At 53.3% G+C, this 19,191-nt stretch overlaps 1 protein-coding gene across 2 annotated transcripts in view; it reads left to right on the top strand.

Moving 5' to 3' along the window:
• Positions 1 to 9,462, top strand: part of PDGFRB (platelet derived growth factor receptor beta) — a 37,569-nt gene extending 28,107 nt beyond the window's left edge. For both annotated transcript variants that reach the window (XM_066388472.1, XM_066388473.1), the window contains exons 15-23: positions 19 to 175; positions 1,795 to 1,955; positions 2,509 to 2,627; positions 2,902 to 3,024; positions 3,825 to 3,936; positions 4,368 to 4,467; positions 4,999 to 5,104; positions 5,942 to 6,174; positions 7,439 to 9,462. In XM_066388472.1, the coding sequence (XP_066244569.1) occupies positions 19 to 175; positions 1,795 to 1,955; positions 2,509 to 2,627; positions 2,902 to 3,024; positions 3,825 to 3,936; positions 4,368 to 4,467; positions 4,999 to 5,104; positions 5,942 to 6,174; positions 7,439 to 7,616 (1,289 nt within the window). In that variant the 3' untranslated portion in view covers positions 7,617 to 9,462. The remainder of the gene's footprint in view (positions 1 to 18; positions 176 to 1,794; positions 1,956 to 2,508; positions 2,628 to 2,901; positions 3,025 to 3,824; positions 3,937 to 4,367; positions 4,468 to 4,998; positions 5,105 to 5,941; positions 6,175 to 7,438) is intronic.
• The last annotated feature ends 9,729 nt before the right edge of the window (positions 9,463 to 19,191 follow it).

The raw sequence follows: 19,191 nt of genomic DNA, 5'->3' as shown, positions 1-19,191 counted from the left end.
GAACTTGTCCCTCCACAGGGCCCATCTACATCATCACCGAGTACTGCCGCTACGGTGACCTGGTGGACTATCTGCACCGCAACAAACACACCTTCCTGCAGCACTGCGACAAGCGCCGCCGGCCCAGCGCCGAGCTCTACAGCAACGCCCTGCCCGTCGGGCTCCCCCTGCCCAGGTACCAGGAGGGTGGCGGGGAGCCCCGAGGAGCACCTGCTGGCTGCCTCCTTATCCAGTGCAGGAAGCTGAGGTCAGGGAGGGCAGAGTTCAAGACCTGGGGCTTGGGCACCCAGAAGGCAGACAACAATGCTGATGATCATGGTGGGATCGGCTGCCACCTGCTGGCCGTCTACAGTGTGCCAGGCCCTGTGCTAAGCACTGCAGGCGTAGCCCTTGGATGCCTCATAGGGTCCCTATATGTTGACACGTTCCTTACTTTCTGTAGTGAGCGCTCGGGGCCCTGCTGTCCCAGGCCTGACTCCTTGCTGCGCTCCTCGCTGCAGTTCCCACGCTCTCTGTGCACCAGCCTCCCCAGTGCCCTGAGGTCAACGCAGCCCCCGTCTTCTTCTTTTCCAAAAATAACATCTTAGTTCTTTTGCTGATTACAAAAGCAATATGTGTTTATTGCAGAGGCAAGGGTAACTTCAGAAAAGCATCGAAAGACAGTAAAACTCATCTCTGTCCTCCCCAATATCTTGATCCATTTTATTTTGGGCTTTTTTCTATCTACAGAGACACGTGTATATAGTTGCACAGCTCTCTGGGGAGCTGCTGCTGTAGGCAGACACATTAGGGCAGTTCACTGCCCGCTCTGGGTGGGCGCCGGGCTTTCGTGGGCATCATGGCTGGCTGATGCTATCTATGTTTTTCAACCGCTGGTCTGTGGACCATAGCCAGCGCACAAGCGTTAGCCACCCGGATGTTGTATGAAGATTACAAACCCAATGATCTTCATACGACATGAAATTCCTGGCAGACAAGTCCACGGACTGGTGGTTAAAAAATACCGATCTAGATCAGTGTTTTTCAACTGCTGCTCCACAGACTAGCATGGGTCTACCAGAAATATCACGCCGGTCCATGAAAGAGTTAACCACCTTGATGTCGTGTGAAGATTACAGACCCAGTGATCTTAGTCAAGTTCGCTTATGCTCAGGGTGATTGATGTCTGCCTTAGAGGTCCCTGTAATAATCCTCCAATATTCACCAGTCTCCAAGTGTAAAAAGGTTGAAAAGCACGGCGGTAGAGGCCACAGAAAGTCACTTTGTACACGCCCTTCTTGTGACTTTTATCCTGGACTGGTGTAATGGCCCCTTGACCTGAGCTCTCTGAGGACAAACATCTTGTCATCTTAGCAGCCCCAGGGCCCAGCTCAGAGCCCCACAGGTGGGTTGTGAGGGCAGTCTACCTGGTCATTCACATGACAATGACAGGCTGGAGGAGGACAAGTGAATGAAGGAGAGAAGAAGTACCCGATTGGGCTTCAACTCTCTCTCTTTTAAATGTTCTTTATTCATTTTAGAGAGAGGAGAGAGAAAGAAGGGGGTTGGGGAGGAACAGGAAGCATCAACTCATAGCTGCTTCTCATATGTGCTTCGACATGGCAAACCCGGGGTTTCAAACCGGCGACCTCAGAGTTCCAGGTTGTCTCTATCCACTGTGTCACCCCAGGTCAGGCGAGAAGAAATACTCGAGTGGCAGGTTCTTGCAGGCCCCAGGGCTGAGCTGAGGGGCAAGAGGGGAAAGGAAGGGAAAGCCTGTGATCTCTCCTTCTGTGACCCTCCTCTTACCCTCAGCCATGTGTCCCTGCCTGGGGAGAGTGACGGTGGCTACATGGACATGAGCAAGGACGAGTCGATGGACTACGTGCCCATGCTGGGCATGAAAAGAGACATCAAGTATGCAGACATCGAGTCCTCCAACTACATGGCTCCTTATGATAACTACGTCCCCTCTGGTGGGTAGCCAGTGTCCTCTCCCCTGAATGACCCTCAGACCTGTGGGGTGATGCATTCTTTCCAAAGCCTTTCACAGACCTAGCCCGCCAACAGCACCGGGAGGAAGTTGGCCTTGTGCCCATTTCATAGATGCAGAAACTGAGGATAACCACCTGCCCAACGCTGCCTTGTGGTGGAGCCCCAATATGAACCCCAGCTTCTGGGTCCACAGCCCACAGGGAGGGGAGGCTAAGGTGGAGGGGCACCTGGCCTCCTGGGCCTTGGAGAAGAGTGGTCTGCTCAGGGCCAAGGCTGACCTCGTGCCCCTGAAAAGCAGGCAGGCCAGGCTGAGCAAAGGTGGCCCAGTGCAAGTGCCGAAAGCTTCCCTGGACAATGAAGACCCTGATAGAGTAGGAGAGGTTTAAGTTAGATACATGGAAATTGTTTTTCTTTCGGGTTAGACTTAGAGGATCTGTAGCCTCCTGTCTTGGACGTTTAGCCTCCAGGAGCTAGGGCAGAGGTCCTGTGGGTCGTGGGAACACGGACGGTGGCTGACCTTCTGCTCTCCTCCAGCTCCCGAGAGGACCTGTCGAGCAACTTTGATCAACGAGTCCCCAGTGCTCAGTTACATGGATCTCGTGGGCTTCAGCTACCAAGTGGCCAATGGCATGGAGTTCCTGGCCTCCAAGAATGTACGTGTGGCCACAGTGGGCAGATGAAGGTGGTGGGAGGGGGTCACCCAGCCAGCCAGCGTCCTCTAAGTGCACAGTTTCACATGGTAGTTTTGTTCCCTCTGGTGGGTGAGGACAGTGACCCTAACATCACGTGACCCCTCTCACCTGTGTGGCCCCTCACACCTGAACAGTGATGCGTTTTTCCCAAAGCACTTGACACAGAGGGTCTTTCCCCGCAATTGCCCCCGAGGCCTCATTTCCCATTGCCACCCGCCCAATTCCCACCCCGCAGTGTGTCCACCGAGACTTGGCAGCTAGGAATGTGCTCATCTGTGAGGGCAAACTGGTCAAGATCTGTGACTTCGGCCTCGCTCGTGACATCATGCGGGACTCGAACTACATCTCCAAAGGCAGCGTGAGTACCTTCGCCCACTCTGTGCGCCTCTGACGCTCCTGGTCAGCACGGCTTCGGTTCATAGGAGAGCAGGACAGGGCTCCTCGTGGTCTGGTCTGACCAGCAGCGACAGGCTCTGCCTGCCTACCCATGTGTGCAGGGACAGGGAGGGGTGGGAGGGGACAGAGCTGCTAAGGCGTGTGAGGGTGAATGGGAGACTCAGATTTTTCTGGTCATGACAAGGGGCAAGGGACCACCTATAACAGGTCCTGAGGAGTTTGGAGGAGGGATGGACCAAATGTATTGTCCCAGTATGGCAGGAAGGAGATGGAAAGGCCGAGGTGATAGGTGAAGACAGCTGACGAGGTGGCAGGCAGTATTTGGTTAAAATATGACCATCCTGTGTCCCATTCATGTCCCCACTTTCTACATCGGGACAGTGAACCCCAGAGCTGGAAGGATGCTAGGCCATAGAGGTCTAAGACAGCTAGGATCAGAGCTGGGTGGCACCTTGACGTGTCTCTGGCTCCCACCCCCCTTTGCGAACTCGGTCAAGGGTCTCTGCCGGGGTCTGGAAGGGAAGCCTGTTCGGTGAGGAGCTCAGACCTGGGGTTACCATGACCTGAGCTTCTGGGAAAGGAAACAGCCTCCTGACCCTCTGGCCAGCGTGGTATGGCTGTGTGTGCCAGCAGACACAGACTCTCAGGGGGTGAAGAGTAAGAAGCGTTGGGGTGGGTGGGCACTGCCAGGTCCCCGCCCCCTGGCAGGTGCAGAGTGGGCTCGGCCCCTCCCTGAGCTCGGGCCCTCCTGCCTTCCTGCAGACCTTCCTGCCGCTGAAGTGGATGGCCCCCGAAAGCATCTTCAACAGCCTCTACACCACCCTGAGCGACGTGTGGTCCTTCGGGATCCTCCTCTGGGAGATCTTTACCCTGGGTATGCATCCTTCTTCCCACAGTGCTCCGAGGCCTGGCGCGGCATCCGCCCTGACCACTCACACTTCCAGCCCGGTGGGGTCGTGAACAGACTCTGGAACATGGGTTGGGGCTCTGGTTCAAGTCCCTGCTCTGCTGCTTTCTTACTGCTGTGTGTCCTTGGCGAGTCTCTTGCCCTCTCTGGGTCTCTTTACCTGCCCAACTGAGTATCGAGGGGTTTAGACAGTGACGTTAAAAAGCCTGCGTGGCTCCGGGACTCTTCAGTTCTCTGATTCTGGGGAGGCTGCAGTCTGTCCAGAGCCACCGAGGAGCCCACATTCCCCAATTCCAAGGCCCCTGCCTCCTCAACCCAGCCCCGGTGTGAGGGTTTTTCACCACTTTTTCCACACCCTGAGCCTGTGTCTCTCTTCTCTTGTATTTGCTCCTTGGCAGGTGGCACCCCTTACCCAGAGCTGCCCATGAACGAGCAGTTCTACAATGCCATCAAGCGGGGCTACCGCATGGCCCAGCCTGCCCACGCCTCCGACGAGATGTGAGTGGTGCATTTCAGAGGACTTTTCGGGTGCAAACAATAGACACTCAACTACCAGCTAAGTCAACAATAGATTTATTAGCCCAGAGATCTAGAAAAATCTAGGTATGGCTAGATCTAGGTGTGCGGCTGGTGTCATCTGCAATCTCTCCTTCTACCCTGGGGCTCATATTCAGGCTGGCACTACCCAGTGTCCTGTTTCACCATCGTTCCAACAAAAGGCCCAGAGCTGATTGTCATGGGCCCAGCTGGGGTCACCTGCCCATCCAGAACCAGCCACTGAGCTGAGGGGATGCAAACTCCTCCTGGCCAGACCTGGGACATGTGCTCACCCAGGTGTGGTCAGCCCCATGGACCCACTCAGCTGGGAGTGGAGGGAGGGCTTCCCAAGGGGCTACCCAGGTGTGACTGTGGGAAAACAACACCCATGCACTCCCTTCCCCAAGTCCTTTCACTGCTCACCTGGTTCTGGGGCGGCAGCCCCCACCCCATGCCCTGTGTCAGAGACCTCACCCCTGTGCCTCTCCCCAGCTACGAGATCATGCAGAAGTGCTGGGAAGAGAAGTTTGAGGTCCGCCCTCCCTTCTCCCAGCTGGTGCTGCTTCTCGAGAGACTGCTGGGCGAGGGTTACAAAAAGGTAGGTTAAGGCAGAGTGGGGGAGGGAAATGGAGAGTTCTGGTCCAGAAGTCAGTCAGACACCGGTATTTGGGGGACCACCCTTTCCCCTCTCCGGGTCTCAGTCTCCCTGCTGGTACGAGTAAGGAATGGGCTGGAGTGTGAGTTTAGGAAACTTCCACATGGAGGCCGGGGGTTTAGAGTGGAGGAGGGGAGCCTGCAGCCCCTTCACTCTGCATCCCTCTGCATGCCTTCTCACCCATGCCAAACCTCAGGTCTGCTTCAGAGCTTTAAACTTCCCGAGGCTGGCCGACGACTAAGGGCCTGACCACCTGGGCCCCAGCCAGGCTTGACAAAGCAAATGGAGCCACCTGGGTCTTAACACCTCCCTGCCCACGGCAGGAACTAGAGGAGGCGGATGCCCATCTCCTTTGGCAGAGACACTGCCCGTTACCCAGTACCCAGGCCCAGTCCTAACCCCGCTCCCACCCCAGGTCTGGTTATGGCTCAGGGACCAGTGAGATGGGGTGGAGTTGTCGCCGTTCAGTAGTTAGGGAAACTGAGGCCCCACTGAAGGAGGATGAGGCAGGAGGAGAGCCCACACCTGTCTGGTCTGAAGTGAGTGAAGTCTTAAGAGTCTCGGGTCTGCTGGCCCATTGACGGCCCCTCCCTAGGTGGCCGTAAGGAGGTCAGCTCAGCTGTGTGGCTTTGGGCAAATGTCCTTCCTCTCTGAGCACCAGTTGCTTAACTTACACAGGACACAAGGGCCTGGGTCAGAATCTAATGGTTGGATGATCCCTAAAGGCTTTTCTGATCCGCCCTTCCCTGCTTCTTGTGTTCTCCCTGGCCCTCGGAGCAGAAGTACCAGCAGGTGGATGAGGAGTTTCTGAGGAGCGACCACCCTGCTGTCCTTCGGTCCCAAGCCCGCTTGCCTGGCTTCCACGGCCTCCGATCCCCTCTGGACAGCAGCTCAGTCCTCTACACCGCTGTGCAGCCCAACGAGGGTGACAACGACTATATCATCCCCCTGCCCGACCCCAAACCGGAGGTTGCTGATGATGGCCCACCGGAGGGCTCTCCCAGCCTTGCCAGGTAGCACTGCGGCCCAGGGCGTGCAATCGTGTGCACTGTGTGTGTGCGTGTCTGTGTGTGTGGCGTCAGACTTCTAAGGCTTGCCTTAGAAGTATGTTATCTAGAACGAGCACTTATTCCTGCCAGCGAACAGAAGAGAGAATTGAACTCTTTGACCTCTGGTGCGCTCAGGTGCAGAGGGCAAGCTGGTGAGAGAAAGAATGGGCCGGGACTTACCTGAAATGTAGCTGTTTCCTCTAGAGGAGCCCCCAGAGGCCGCCTGTGCTCCCCTCTAGGCCCTGTCCCAGCCCTAAGGAGAAGAGGAAGAAAACTAATTAGCACCCCCGCACCCCATGTGTTAGTGTGGGGCGTCCCCAGCGCCAGGCCTGGGGTCTGTCCTTTAGTCACTAAAGACGTGCCTTGGGGTCTCCAGGGAGCTGGCAAGGTTGTAAGGGGCAGAGGTGCCTACAGCGTTTCAGGCCAGAGTTCAGACTGGGAAGGACGTTCATGCTTTTCTTTGCCTTGAGATGTGGTAAAGTTAGTTTGGTGGGAGGGCTTTGGTGGAAGTCCCAGCTTTGCCGGGACTTGATGTTCAGACAGAGTTCCCCTTCAGCTGGAGAGAAGGGTGCCCCATGAGGCCAGACACCCCCTCCAAAAAAGAGACCCAGCTCATGATGAAGTGGCAGGAGTTGCATCTGGGTTCCAACTCCAGCTCTGCTTTGAGACCCGCCAGGCACCCACCAGACGTGGCCTCCTAAAGGCCGTCCCCACCCCAGGGAAGCAGCTAATATTCCAAGGCGCCAGGCAGACTGTGAGCAGAGGACTTAAGCTCAGGGTTTAAACAGCATAGGGTGCGAATGCTGGCCCTGACTTGTGCCCTCAGACCAGTTGCTTCCCCTCTCTGAACTTCAGTTTCCTCATCTGTAAAATAGAAACAATAAGAGCACTTCAGTTTGGAGGTTGTGATGAGGATTAAACGAGACAGCATATACCTTCAGGATGCAGGTGATGGAGACACGGGTGAGTGAGGAATAAGCTTTGGAGCCAACCGGATCTGTGATAAAGTTCCAGCTACTATACTTACTGCTGTGTGGTGCAGGACAGTGGCATAACCTCTCTGAGCTGCACTGTCCTCGCAGTGCCTGCCTGGCATAGCTTTATAGGGATTAAATGAGCCAAAGTATGTAAGGTGCACTATGCAAGGTCAGGTACATAGCTGTGGATTAATACCGTTGTTATTTTACAGTCAACCCCTCCCAACCTCTCACTCGCCTTCTCCCTCTAGCTCTACCCTGAATGAAGTCAACACCTCCTCGACCATCTCCTGCGACAGCCCCCTGGACCCCCAAGAGGAACCAGAACCAGAACCAGAGACCCAACCTGAGTCCCAGGTGGAGCCGGAGGCAGAGCCGGATTCAAGCTGCCCCGAGGCTCGGGCTGAGGCAGAGGACAGCTTCCTGTAGGGGCTGGCCCCGGCCCCGTCCTGCCTGAAGCTCCCCCTCGACCTCCCAGCACCCTGCGCCTCCCGCCCGCCCTGCCCAGCCTCCCAGCAGCCAGACTGCTCCCATCGGCTGTCCCCTCTGGAAGGCTTCTGCACCTGACATGTCGCAGCCCAACCCCGAACGGCTGACTTAGGAGGCAAGAGAACTGCAGGGCCCATGACCAGCCCTCTGCCTCTGGGGAGGCCGTGTGACTCTGAGCCAGGTTCTCCCAGAGGGTTCAGTCGGGCGTGGTGGCCCCAATCTCGGATTCTCCCCTGGCTGACAAGTGGGAGGTTAGAATCCCTGGGGAGATTCTCAAGGTTCATGGGTGGTAAATGAACATTTTTTCTGTTCAGCCAGCTGCCCCTCAAGGAGCTGCAGTTAGTTCTCTCTTTGTACTTTCTCCGCCCGAAAGCTGGGGAAGGGACCCTGGTCTCCCTGGCTCCTGGCCGTGCTGGGGCCCAGCCTCGGACAGTGTGGCCTCTTCTCCTCGGTGTCGGAGCTGGTCTGGGGCCCGAGCTGGTCTGGGGCCATCCACAACTAACTGATGCGGGGGGCTGAGCCAGGGCCGGGCGTTCTGGCCGCAGCCCCGGCCCCAGGCCCTCGGGCACATCGCCCCATAAATGGTGCCCATGTCCATGTCTTCTTGGCTCTACGGGTCCTGGGGTCTTTATCCTCATCACTGCCAGTCTTACTCCACGCATCAGAGTCTCCAGGGCCAGACGGACCCACACCTGTGATGAGTGTGTAGACGTGCCTGTGCGAAGTGTCCACACGTGTGGCCCACCTTGTGAACCGACCATATGTGTACCAGGCCTGCTGAGAGACTTTGCAGGGATCCTTTCCTTCTCTGGGCCTATTTTCCCTGTTGAAAACGAGCAGGTTGGATTCATTGACTTCTAGTGCCCTGCTAGCACTAACATTCTAGAACATTCCTGGCGTTGCACATTTGCTCAGATAAAGCAAAGCCAAACATCCAAACCTCCATCCTGGGGGTCAGCGGGGCTCTGGATGGATTCCAGACCACATATCACACTCCAGGCTTTCAGGAACTGGCCCCTTTTCCCAGGCCCCCAACAAGTCCCACAAGGCCCAGGCCTTGACTCGGAGTGACAGCCAGTGTCCCGGAACGCCCTGAGCAGCTGCTCCAGGGACATGGGAAGAGCACGGGAGCGCTTGCAGCATCTACAATAACCTCTGGAGCTGTCCTGGTCCAAGGAGACAGAGAGGTCAAGTCACCTGATGCACACCCACTCCAACACCTGCTGCCCAGGTCTGTGCCAGAGACGTAATGGACAGTGAGGGCCCCTGGAGGGCCCTGGAAATGACAAGACTGCTTGGACGGGGGACCTGAGAAAGGGGTGCAAGAATGGGCACTCAGCGCGGCCTTCTCATCTGTCCCATCCCTAAGGCAGTACCCATGGGGTATGGCTTTGTCGCGACTCAGGCCCGCTCACCTCACTGTCCTGCGCCGGCCACCCAGCCCAGAGGGCACCGAGTGCTAAAGGAGTGTGTGCTGTAGCCAAGACCGCCGGCAGGGGGAGGGCTGGCAGAGGGTGAGGGAAGATCAGCCCCTCTGGGCACCAGCCCCCTAGCTGGTTGGCATCTCCCTGCCCTGGGGTCCCCGAACCCTGCCTAAGGAGAGAGACTGGGATCTCACTTCGGTACCAAAGATGTAATCACCTAGGTTTACAAGTATTTTTAGGACTCACAGTAACTCACATTTATACAACAGAAATGCTATTTTATATGTTATCAAAATTTCCTATCCGTGTACTTTGTTTTTTAAGGGAAAGATTTTAATATTAAACCTGGTGCTTCTCACAGACCTCGTGGTCTCTGGAGTGTTTGGCTTCTGTGCCTGGTTGGTGGCAGGACTGGAGCGGAGCGGGCTCACCCTGCCGCAGAGTCCGAGTGTTTGGCTTCTGTGCCTGGTTGGTGGCAGGACTGGAGCGGAGCGGGCTCACCCTGCCGCAGAGTCCGAGTGTTTGGCTTCTGTGCCTGGTTGGTGGCAGGACTGGAGCGGAGCGGGCTCACCCTGCCGCAGAGTCCGAGTGTTTGGCTTCTGTGCCTGGTTGGTGGCAGGACTGGAGCGGAGCGGGCTCACCCTGCCGCAGAGCCCCCCCCACAGGTCCCTTCAGCACTGAGCCTGGTCTCCACCTGTGCGGGGGAGATTTCCACACCCCTACCCCACCCTGTGCTAGTAGCTGGGTGACCTGGACCCTGGGCTTTGGTTTCCCAAGTTGGGAGATGGGAGAGCCCTCTGACTCTGCAGGTGCCTGGCCCTGGGGTGGGCAGGACTGCTCACAGGCCCCGGAGCCAGCCCCTCCCGCCGCCCCACCCCCACCCCATTCTGCCATGTGCTTTGGCTTTGGCTACTAAGCTGCCCCCTCCCCTGCCCTACCCTCCCGTGCACTCTGCCGGCGGGTCGGACGGAGTCTGCTGTGGCTCCGGAGAGGCGTCTGTCCACCGAAGCCCAGGCTCCAGGCCCTGGTGAGTAGTGGTCGGGTCCCCGGGAGGAGGAGGAGGGCAGGCAGTGCACCCACGGGGACAGAGCAGAAGTGAGCAGACCGGACTAGGAGAAGGAGAGAAAGGGGAGAGAAGAGAGAGAGAGTTGGGGGAGAGCGGCCAGGGGAGGGAAAAGAGCCTGCTGTGTGCGGCTCTGAGGGCAGTCTTGCCAGGCTGGGCAGAGGGGTGTGGGCCTGGTAGGCCCCCCCCCCCCCGACTGCAGGAGTTCAGTGTTGTGGGGCTGGCGTGAGCCAGCATCCTGGCACCTGCTGGCCAGCTCAGTACTGGCCGTGGGCTCCAGTGACTGGCCCTGGCCTGGCAGACGCAGGCAGTAGCGTGGAGCCAGGGGCCATAGAGCTACCAGGACAGGGTCCAAGTACCGGCCTCTTGGACCCAGGCTGGAGCTTCCTGACCCTCCCACCTGGGCCCTTTGGTAGACTGGTCATCTGAGGTGGAACCAAGTTTGTGATACCTCGCTGTCTGACCTTGGCCATCCCTTGCTGTCTCTGAGCTGGGGAAAGGGCATCTCAGTGTGTTCCTGGGGGAGGGGCCCGTTGTTTAGGAGCCACTCCCTGGACGGCCTCCAGGGGTCTGGGGCTAAGGCTGCCACTGACGCGGGTTAGCTCTGACTCACAGGCCCAGCCGCCAACTCAGGAGCAGCTGAGCCACGCCAGGGGAAACCCCCACCCACCCCTGAGGCAAAGTCTAGCCACTCCAAGCCCACCCTCCCGGGATCCTGGCCTCAGAGAACACCCCGAGCCCATGAGCCCTTCTCTCCCGGCTGTGGGAAGCTATGAATAAACCAATAATACCCAGAGCTGCCTTGTGAGGGGAATAAACAACCACATTCCAGACCGGGATTATCCTCGCTCTGCTCATGGGAAAGGCCTCCACCTGGCGGTCAGGAGACCTTGGGCCCTCCACCTCAGGCCTGCTCCATACTGGCTTTGGGTGGATCTGCCCAAGCAGGTCTCCATTTTCCCAGCAGTAAATGGAGCTAATGATACTGTAAAGAGATAAAGGATGATAAAGCGCAGATGGCCACTGATTGAGCCGTGTATGTACCAGGGCCGTCCTGTTGCGTCACACACATTTTCTCACCTGGCCCTCACATCAGTCCTGTGAGCCAGGTACCGCTGCTATGCTCACATTACAAAGGAGAAACCATGTTTAGGGAGGTTGCGAAGTGATTTTCCAAGGTCATCTGATCAGTATGAAGGGGAAGGGACAGGGACCTGGACCCAGCCAACTCCCACGTCATTGCTCAGAAAGGTATACACCAGCCAAGGTTACAGGGCGAGGAGTGGGGAAGCCTGGGTCCCCACCCCTGTCGCCTGACTCCAGGCCTCTGGTGCTGTGTCCCCAAGATAAACAGTAGGATAAGAGGAAGAAAAGTGAATCGACAGCTAGATAAAAATAATAAAAAAGAGTTTAGTGGAGTGCTTGGGCCTCCCAGGCCCCTGTACAGGGGGGAATGGGAGTAGGGGAGAGGGTCACCACAGGTCAGTCTCCGCTGGCCCTGGCCTTCCAACCTCGCCACTCAGGCAGGCCCAAGGGAACGGGTGAGCAGGAATTTTCCTCCTGGACAGATGAGCCACTCGAACTACACTATTGTTCCGCCACCCTAGTCACAACCAGGGTCCTTGTTCCTGGAAAAAGAGGGAAAGACCAAAAGAAACTATTGTCCCGGGGCCCCTGACCTTCAGCTGATGAGGTGCCCTACAACCCCCACCCCACCCCCATTAATGTCCCTTCCTTGAGTTAACGCACTGTCTATAAAAGTCCTCTTTTATGTTGAGTTTCATATTCAGCGTCATCATAAGTAAAAATTACTCTTCTAAAGCGTTAGCTCTGACTCATGTAACCTTGGCCTGAATTAAAAATATCCATGACCAAAATACATTATACAGAAAGTCTGTGTGTATTTTATATTTTAGGTTCCAAAACACTTCAAATGCTTATCTCCTCTATTCAGCAATTCTGTGGGTAAGACTTTATCTTATGGAAATTCTGCCTCTGGCTGTCAATCATTTAGTTGTGTCCCTCCAGCCCCTCCCCCCAGACACTCCCATACTAATATTTGTTATTTTGTATCTAATAGCCATGTATATGGAGACATTATAACTTTAAACAAAATTACCACTACCATTTTACAACTTTTTGTTTTTCACTTAATAATACATCATTAGCACACTCACGGGTCATTGGTACATACAGATATTCATTCATCCATTTGGAGAGCTGCACATAATTTAAAAGCATGCCTGTGCTATAACATACTTAACCAGTTCCCTACTGATGGACGTTTCGTGTTTCAGAATTATAAAACATGCTGGAATGGCCACTGTTTGTGAAGTATATTTATATTTGCACATTTATGTAAGTAGTTTTCTCCATGAAATAAACACCTGGATACAGAGTTGCTGAGTCAAGAGAATAAATACAAAAAATGTTATGGGCATCTCAGATCTCCCTTATAAAAACAACAAACTCATAGAGTTTCTGAGAAGCTAAGAAAATCAAACATGAAAACAATGAAAATGACATAATTTAATCCTAGCGAGGTGCTCTGGCCTCCTGGAAATGTCTGCAGCCTCTTTTGTTTGCTGCAAAAAGCCACAGACAAGTAGTAGAACAAGAGTTAGAAGACAGAAGGATCCCAAGTAGAAACTGTCTGCCTGGTGTAATCAGAAGCGTTTCAGAGACTTCCGGGGCAGGAACTTTCCAGAGCTTAGATCCCCGCAGGTGGGCTCCTAGTCCCCTGTATCCCACCTATTGGGAAACCCAGCGTCCCCTCCTCCCCTGGCTCTGCCCTGGACCCTCACCGTCCCCTCCTCCCCTGGCTCTGCCCTGGACCCTCACCGTCCCCTCCTCCCCTGGCTCTGCCCTGGACCCTCACCGTAAACCTAGCAGAGTAGCCAAAGGAAGGTCACGTCGGATGAGGAAGCTGAGGCTCAGTGCCATAAAGCACTGGCCCACGGTCACACACAGGGAGGAGGCCAGTCTGCTGTCCTCGCTACTGCCTCCCTTAGGGAATCTAAGTCCGGTTCCTGGACTCAGGGGGAGCAGGCTGGGCCCTGAGTCCCCTGGGTGGGCTCCCCCTTGGCGTAGGGTTCTAGGGTGTCGCTGGGCTGTGACAAATTCCCACAGTTTAGAATATAATCTCCCACGGCAGTGACAGGGGCCTGATGAGGGGGCCCGGCCTAGGGCGGGGGACTGTATCTTCTCAGGATCCAGCAGGGACTCAGAGACATCACAGAAGCCAGATGTCTCCCTGTGACCCCCTCCCATGGCTCTGCCCCTGCCCTTCTCTCTGAGCCCCATCAAACGGCTCTCATCCTAACAGGCTTGGGGGCAGTTCCATGGCCTCTGGTTTGGGGTTTCATGGGTAATCACTGCAAGGAACTAAAACAGTTACAAATACGGGGAAGTAACACAGCTTCTGTAAAATCACAGAATTCTCAGAGTGCTTGTTCCGTTTCTGAAGGGACAAGATGGAAACTTCCACACATGAAATTTCTCCTCTCCGTTATTGATCTTCTTGGAGTTCTATGATCTTGGCTCTCTTTCGCTCAAACACCTTCGAGGGCTCCCCATGGCCCAACAAAGTCCAGACTCCCTAGTGTGGTCTTCAAGGCCCTCCCTGACCCGATTTGAGCTTTCCTCTGCCTCTCCCGTTGCCCTCCAAGATCTGTCTACCCGTGTGAGCCACAGCTTGCCAGCCATCCAGCAGTGTACCAGGGTTCCCTTTCCCCCACACCCTCGCCAAGACTTGCCTTCCTGATGACAGCCATCCTACAGGTGGCTTTGATTTGCATCTCCCTGACGATGTTGTGTATCTCTTCATGTACCTCTTGGCCATTTGTATTTCTTCTCTGGAAAAATGTCCATTCAGTTCCTCTGCCCATTTTTTTAATCAGATTTTTTATTTTGCTATTAAGTTGTATGAGTTCTTTATATTTTTTGGATTTTAATCCCTTATCAGACATTATTGGCAGGCCTTTTCTCCCATTCTGTAGGTTGCCAGCTCATTGTGTGGACCATTTCTTTGGCTGCACAGAAGCCCTACCTCTGCTCTTCTCTTGGTGCTGTCCTTACCACTTAGAATGCCCAGCTCCCATACTGAAGGGCAAACTCTACCCTGACTTCCAGCCCAGCGCAAAGCCACCTCCTCCAAGAAGCCTTCCTGATCTCTCAGCTGGAACTTCTTTCACTTCCCAGCCCACTGTTTATGCCTCTGATGGGTCCTTGTGTTTGTTTGACACCCTTGGTCCCCAGATGTCCTATGTACTCTCCTGCCTCCAGATGGGCTTCTCCTTCCTGGAATATCCCCACTCCTCCCTGCACTTCTCCTCAACTCTGCATCCTCCAGTCCTAGCTTAGGTGGACGCTTCCTTGATTTCCCCTCTTCAGTGCTCCCAGGATATCCGGCAGCTCCCCCTATGTCCCCTCTCCTGGCTCTGCTACCGGGGAAGGATCATACCTGCCACGTTCACCACTGTGTTTCTAGGGCCAAGCACAGAGTAAATGCTCAAAAAATATTTGTCGAATGCACTTCTGCATTATTATCTCATTGGATTGGAGTCCATAACCCTTCTCCCATTTCACAGATGAAGAAACTGAGAGAGGCCAGGGACCTGGCTGTGGTCATACAGCTAAGAGTAGGGGATTCAATTTCTGGTCTGTCTGGCTCCAGAGCCCAGGCCCTACCCCTCTACCCTGACCTTTGAGAGCCCCAATCAATGCCAAAGGCAGGTGGTTACACACAGGGGCTCTGGGGCCTCCTGGGTTCAAATCCAGCTGTGTCACTTACCAGCTGTGTGACTCTGGGCAGGACACTTCACATAGCTGAGCCTCTCTTTCCTCATCTGTAACATGGAATAATTACAGTTGACCCCTAAGGCGTTTGTGAGAATCAAATAAAATGATCTGTCCAAAATATTTAGTCCGGAGACTGGTGCAAAGAGAGTGCCCAACGGTCAGGATGACTCAGAACGGTTCCTCTTTCTGCCCTGAGTTACTGCAATTACTAATAGCATCCCTTTTGGTCGCCAAGGTGCCCACTTGGATGATAAATCGTGTCAGTATCACCTGCAATATAGTCCCACCTCCTAGGTGCTTGTCTTACCTCCCAGTAGGACAGTGAGGGCCCTGCTAGCAGGGGAGAGCTCCGAGCCTTCTCCCTGGGCCCCAAACAGGGCCCAGCCCAGTGTTTTCTGAGAGCAGAGCATTCCTTCTACTTTCTCTTTGTTCACTTGTTTATTCATTTATTCAGTTCAGCACTGATTGAGGTCCCACCAACCGCCAGGCATGAGCTGGAGCTGGCATTGAGGGGTCAGGAGAGTGGGGCTAAACCGTCCCTGACACGGGGTCTGGAGTTGCCAGGAGCCAGGCAGGGAGAGGAGGGTCAGGCCCTCGGTCTGTGCAGAAGCGTGACATGGCCCAGACATTCACCTCGGGATTTCCTAATCCCTGCACTGACATGCAAACCCTTCTCAGAGTTCCTCTGCCACAGGAAAGAGTGATGTCAATCTGGAATCCCTGCTCGTAACCATCCTGGCGGCATCACTGTGGCTTCCTCTGCCAGGGTCACTGCCCTGAGCCCTGGGACACTTCCACCCCACATCCACTGGTGGACAGCACGCTTGCTGCTGGGGAAGACCCAGGGCCACCCTGTGCAGCATGGTGGTTATTAGCACAGGCTCTATAGCTGGCTCTGTCATCTGCTGGCTCTCCAACTTTGGGCAAGGGACCTAATCTCTCTGAGCCTTGCTTTTCTCATCTGTAAAATGGGAATAATTAATAGAACCAGCTTTGAGGTCAAGAGAATTAAATGTAGTACCTATGCAGAGAGTCTGGTATGGTGGCTGGCACACAAACAACACTTAGACAATGTTTAGCCTCCAAAGATCAAGTTCCCAGGAAGGCAGAGCTTTGCAACAAAGTGTTCATTCACTGACTCACTCACCCTTCAGACATCTAGTGGATCGGAATGGTCAGGAGTACCATAGGCTCCGAAGGCAGAACCACCTTCATTAGCTCTGTGGTCTTAGGAACGTGACTCAACTTCTCTGAGCCTCAGGGTAATAACCACACGTGCCTGTGGGGTCGAGGATGCAATGAGAAATCTCCAGAGTGTTAGGCCCACTGCCCGACACCCAGCAAGGCCGTGACCGACCTTTGAGGCCTGGAGTGAGGAAGGTACCGGGATAGGGTGAGACCAGGAGGCCTCGATGCATAGGACACCTGTGCATCTGCCAGGGGCAAGGACGCCTCCTGGAGGCAGGGAGTCTGAGGAGCTACAGACATAACAGGGAAAGCAGCTTTCTCTGACCCTGGGGACAAAGATGGACTCTGCTGAGATGGCCTAGGCCACTCCTAAGGGCCACTGTGGCATCAGAATCCCCCAGAGAGCCTGTTACCTGTGCAGTTTCCCACCTCCCACCTCTGATTCAGCAGGCCTGGAGTGGCCCTGGAATCTGCATTTAGCAGGTATCCCTGTGATCTGAGGCTGGAGTCCTTGGACTGTGCTTGGAGACCTCCCCAAAAGCCCCCCATTAAGAACCATGGCCTGCAGGATATAGTCTAAGCTCCCAGCCAGGTGTCAGGGAGCTTTAGCCCTTGGAGCTCACCCCCTCTCACCCCCCCCCTCGGCTCCCTGCCTCTGGCTGGCCACAGGGGGCCTGAGCTTTTACCCTCTCTTCCCCCCTCCGCCAGTCCCTCAGCTGGGTTTCCTTTCTGCCCTGAGGACTCACCCAAGGCCCAGCTCTGAAGCCACTACTCTGAAGCCCTGGCAGACTCTCTCTCCATCCTCTGTTTTCCCATGGCATCTGTGTCCCTGTCACCACACAAAGGGGCTCCCTTTAAGTGGGTTGGACTTGGAAAAGTAAATGTCACATTGATGATGCTGCACATTGTTGAAAAGAATGGAGATGATCAGATGTGTTTGGAGACCATGTCCCAGGAAGACCACTAAGAGGTCAGAGTGCTCATCCTGGAGAAGTGGTGCTTCCTGGAACCTCAGGGTGCCCCACATCATTGGAAGCCTCTCAAGGGACAGAAAACAGAATGCAGCACCAGGAGCTACAGGCACGTGTCCCAGGAAAGCAGACCTGTCTATCTGTAGGAGGCACGCAGGTGACCTGCCGGGAATGCTGCAGGGCTGTGGGGAATGGTGTTGGCCCAATGACCTGGGTGGCAGGAAGTGGTGACTTGAGTGTGAGACCCCTAGAACCCCAATTCCGGCTCTGAGCCTTCCCTATATTAGCTGTGTGATACGCTCTCTGACCTTCCCTTTTCTCATCTTTACAGTGGCGATAATACGCACTTCACTGAGACCCTGTGGCCTGGCCTGTGTGAGAAAATCAAAATGAAAGTGCCTTATAAACAATAAATGGCTCACCCCTTCTAAGCCAAACACGAAACTCAGACACCAGAATTGAAAGGACAGCAGATTTGGCTACACGCAAGGTAAAACCTTCTATGTAATAAAGACACAGAGAAGAGAAAGGTGAAAGAGAGGTCATAGACTGACAGATAATATTTCCAACATATATGATAATAGGGTTAATAGATATAGTGCAACATATAAAAAGTCCCAACAGGTCAATAAAAGACAAGAAACAAATAGAAAAAGAATATCTATAGAAGAAATCCAAATAGCTAATATACATGAGAAAAAAAAAGTTCATTTCACCACTAATCTGGGAAATGCATATTAAAATCTTAATGAAGTAACGTGTTTTTCTATCAGATTGGGAAATACTTTAAAGGTCAATAATATCCGCTGTCAGCAAGAATATTGTGAAGTTCAGTTTCCCACACACTGAACACGTGCACACAGCCTTCATTTTGGAGGACAATTTAACAACGTTCCGCATTTTAATGTACCTGCACTTTACTCAGCAAACAGTACTACAGAATGGTGTTTTCTGCTGCCTTCTAAAGGAGTATGTGTAGAATTGGTATTATTTCTTTCCTAATTGTTTGGTAAAACTCACCAGCAAAATCATTGGGCCTGGAATTTTGTAGGGTTTTGTTGTTGATGTTGCTGTTAGCAGATTTTTAACCATAAATTTAAGTTCTTTAATGAATATAGAACTATTAATGTTATCTATTTCTTTCTGAGTGAGCTTTGGCAGTTTGTAGCTCTCAAGGGATTTGTCCATTTTATTAAACTTCTTGAATTATTGGGCTAGAGTTCTTCAGAGTATTTCCTTATTATTCTTTTAGTGTCAGTAGGTTTGGTAGTGGTGCCAACTCTTTCATTCTTGATATTTGTTGCCGAGACCAGCTCAGCCATGGACATGCATAAAAAGAAGGCGCTACAGGACAGAAGAAAAAACATACACAGGACACAACATACAGAGAAAGATGGGGACAGGGGACTCCCAGCCTCTAAGATTGAGAGCCCAGATCACCGCAGCCTTATCGAATTTATTGGCCTCTTTGCTCATTAGGTAAATTAACAGAGCCTGGGTTCAGGTGCATAGAAGGGTAGTTAACTAATGTCTTTCAGGTATGTAAGGGCATAGGGATCAACTGTTTTCCTTTAAACAATCTTTTCTAGAGCTTGCAAGGGTAGCATTCTGCCCCCACAGGACCCGGCGTTCCAAAGTCCGCACAAAAGACTTGTCTCAGGACCACAGTCCTAAACCCCAGCCATTTTCCCACAATTTGTAACTTGGGTCTCTTTTTTTTTTCTTGGATATATTATTGATTTTTTTTTCAATGAGACAAGTTTTATTGATTTTTCTCCTTTGGTTCTGTATTTCATTAATGTCTCCCTTTTTGTTGACTTGGGTTTAATTTGTTCTTCATTTTTCTAGTTTCTTAAGGTGAAACTCAGATTACTTATTTCTTTTTTATTTAATTCAAAATATTGTTTTATTTTTCTTATAATTTCTTCTTTGATTCATGGATTGTGTATGAGTTTGTTGTTTGTTCAGTTTCCAAATATTTGAGATTTCCCAGATATCTTTCTTTTTTTTTTGTTTTTTGTTTTTTTTTTTTGTTTTTTTTGTTTTTTTTGTTTTGTTTTTTTTCATTT

This window comes from Saccopteryx leptura, chromosome 6 (genome assembly GCF_036850995.1).
Source record: "Saccopteryx leptura isolate mSacLep1 chromosome 6, mSacLep1_pri_phased_curated, whole genome shotgun sequence".
NCBI lineage: Eukaryota > Metazoa > Chordata > Mammalia > Chiroptera > Emballonuridae > Saccopteryx > Saccopteryx leptura.
Note: the sequence above shows the minus strand (reverse complement) of the source record. Positions and strands in the feature narration are given on the sequence as shown.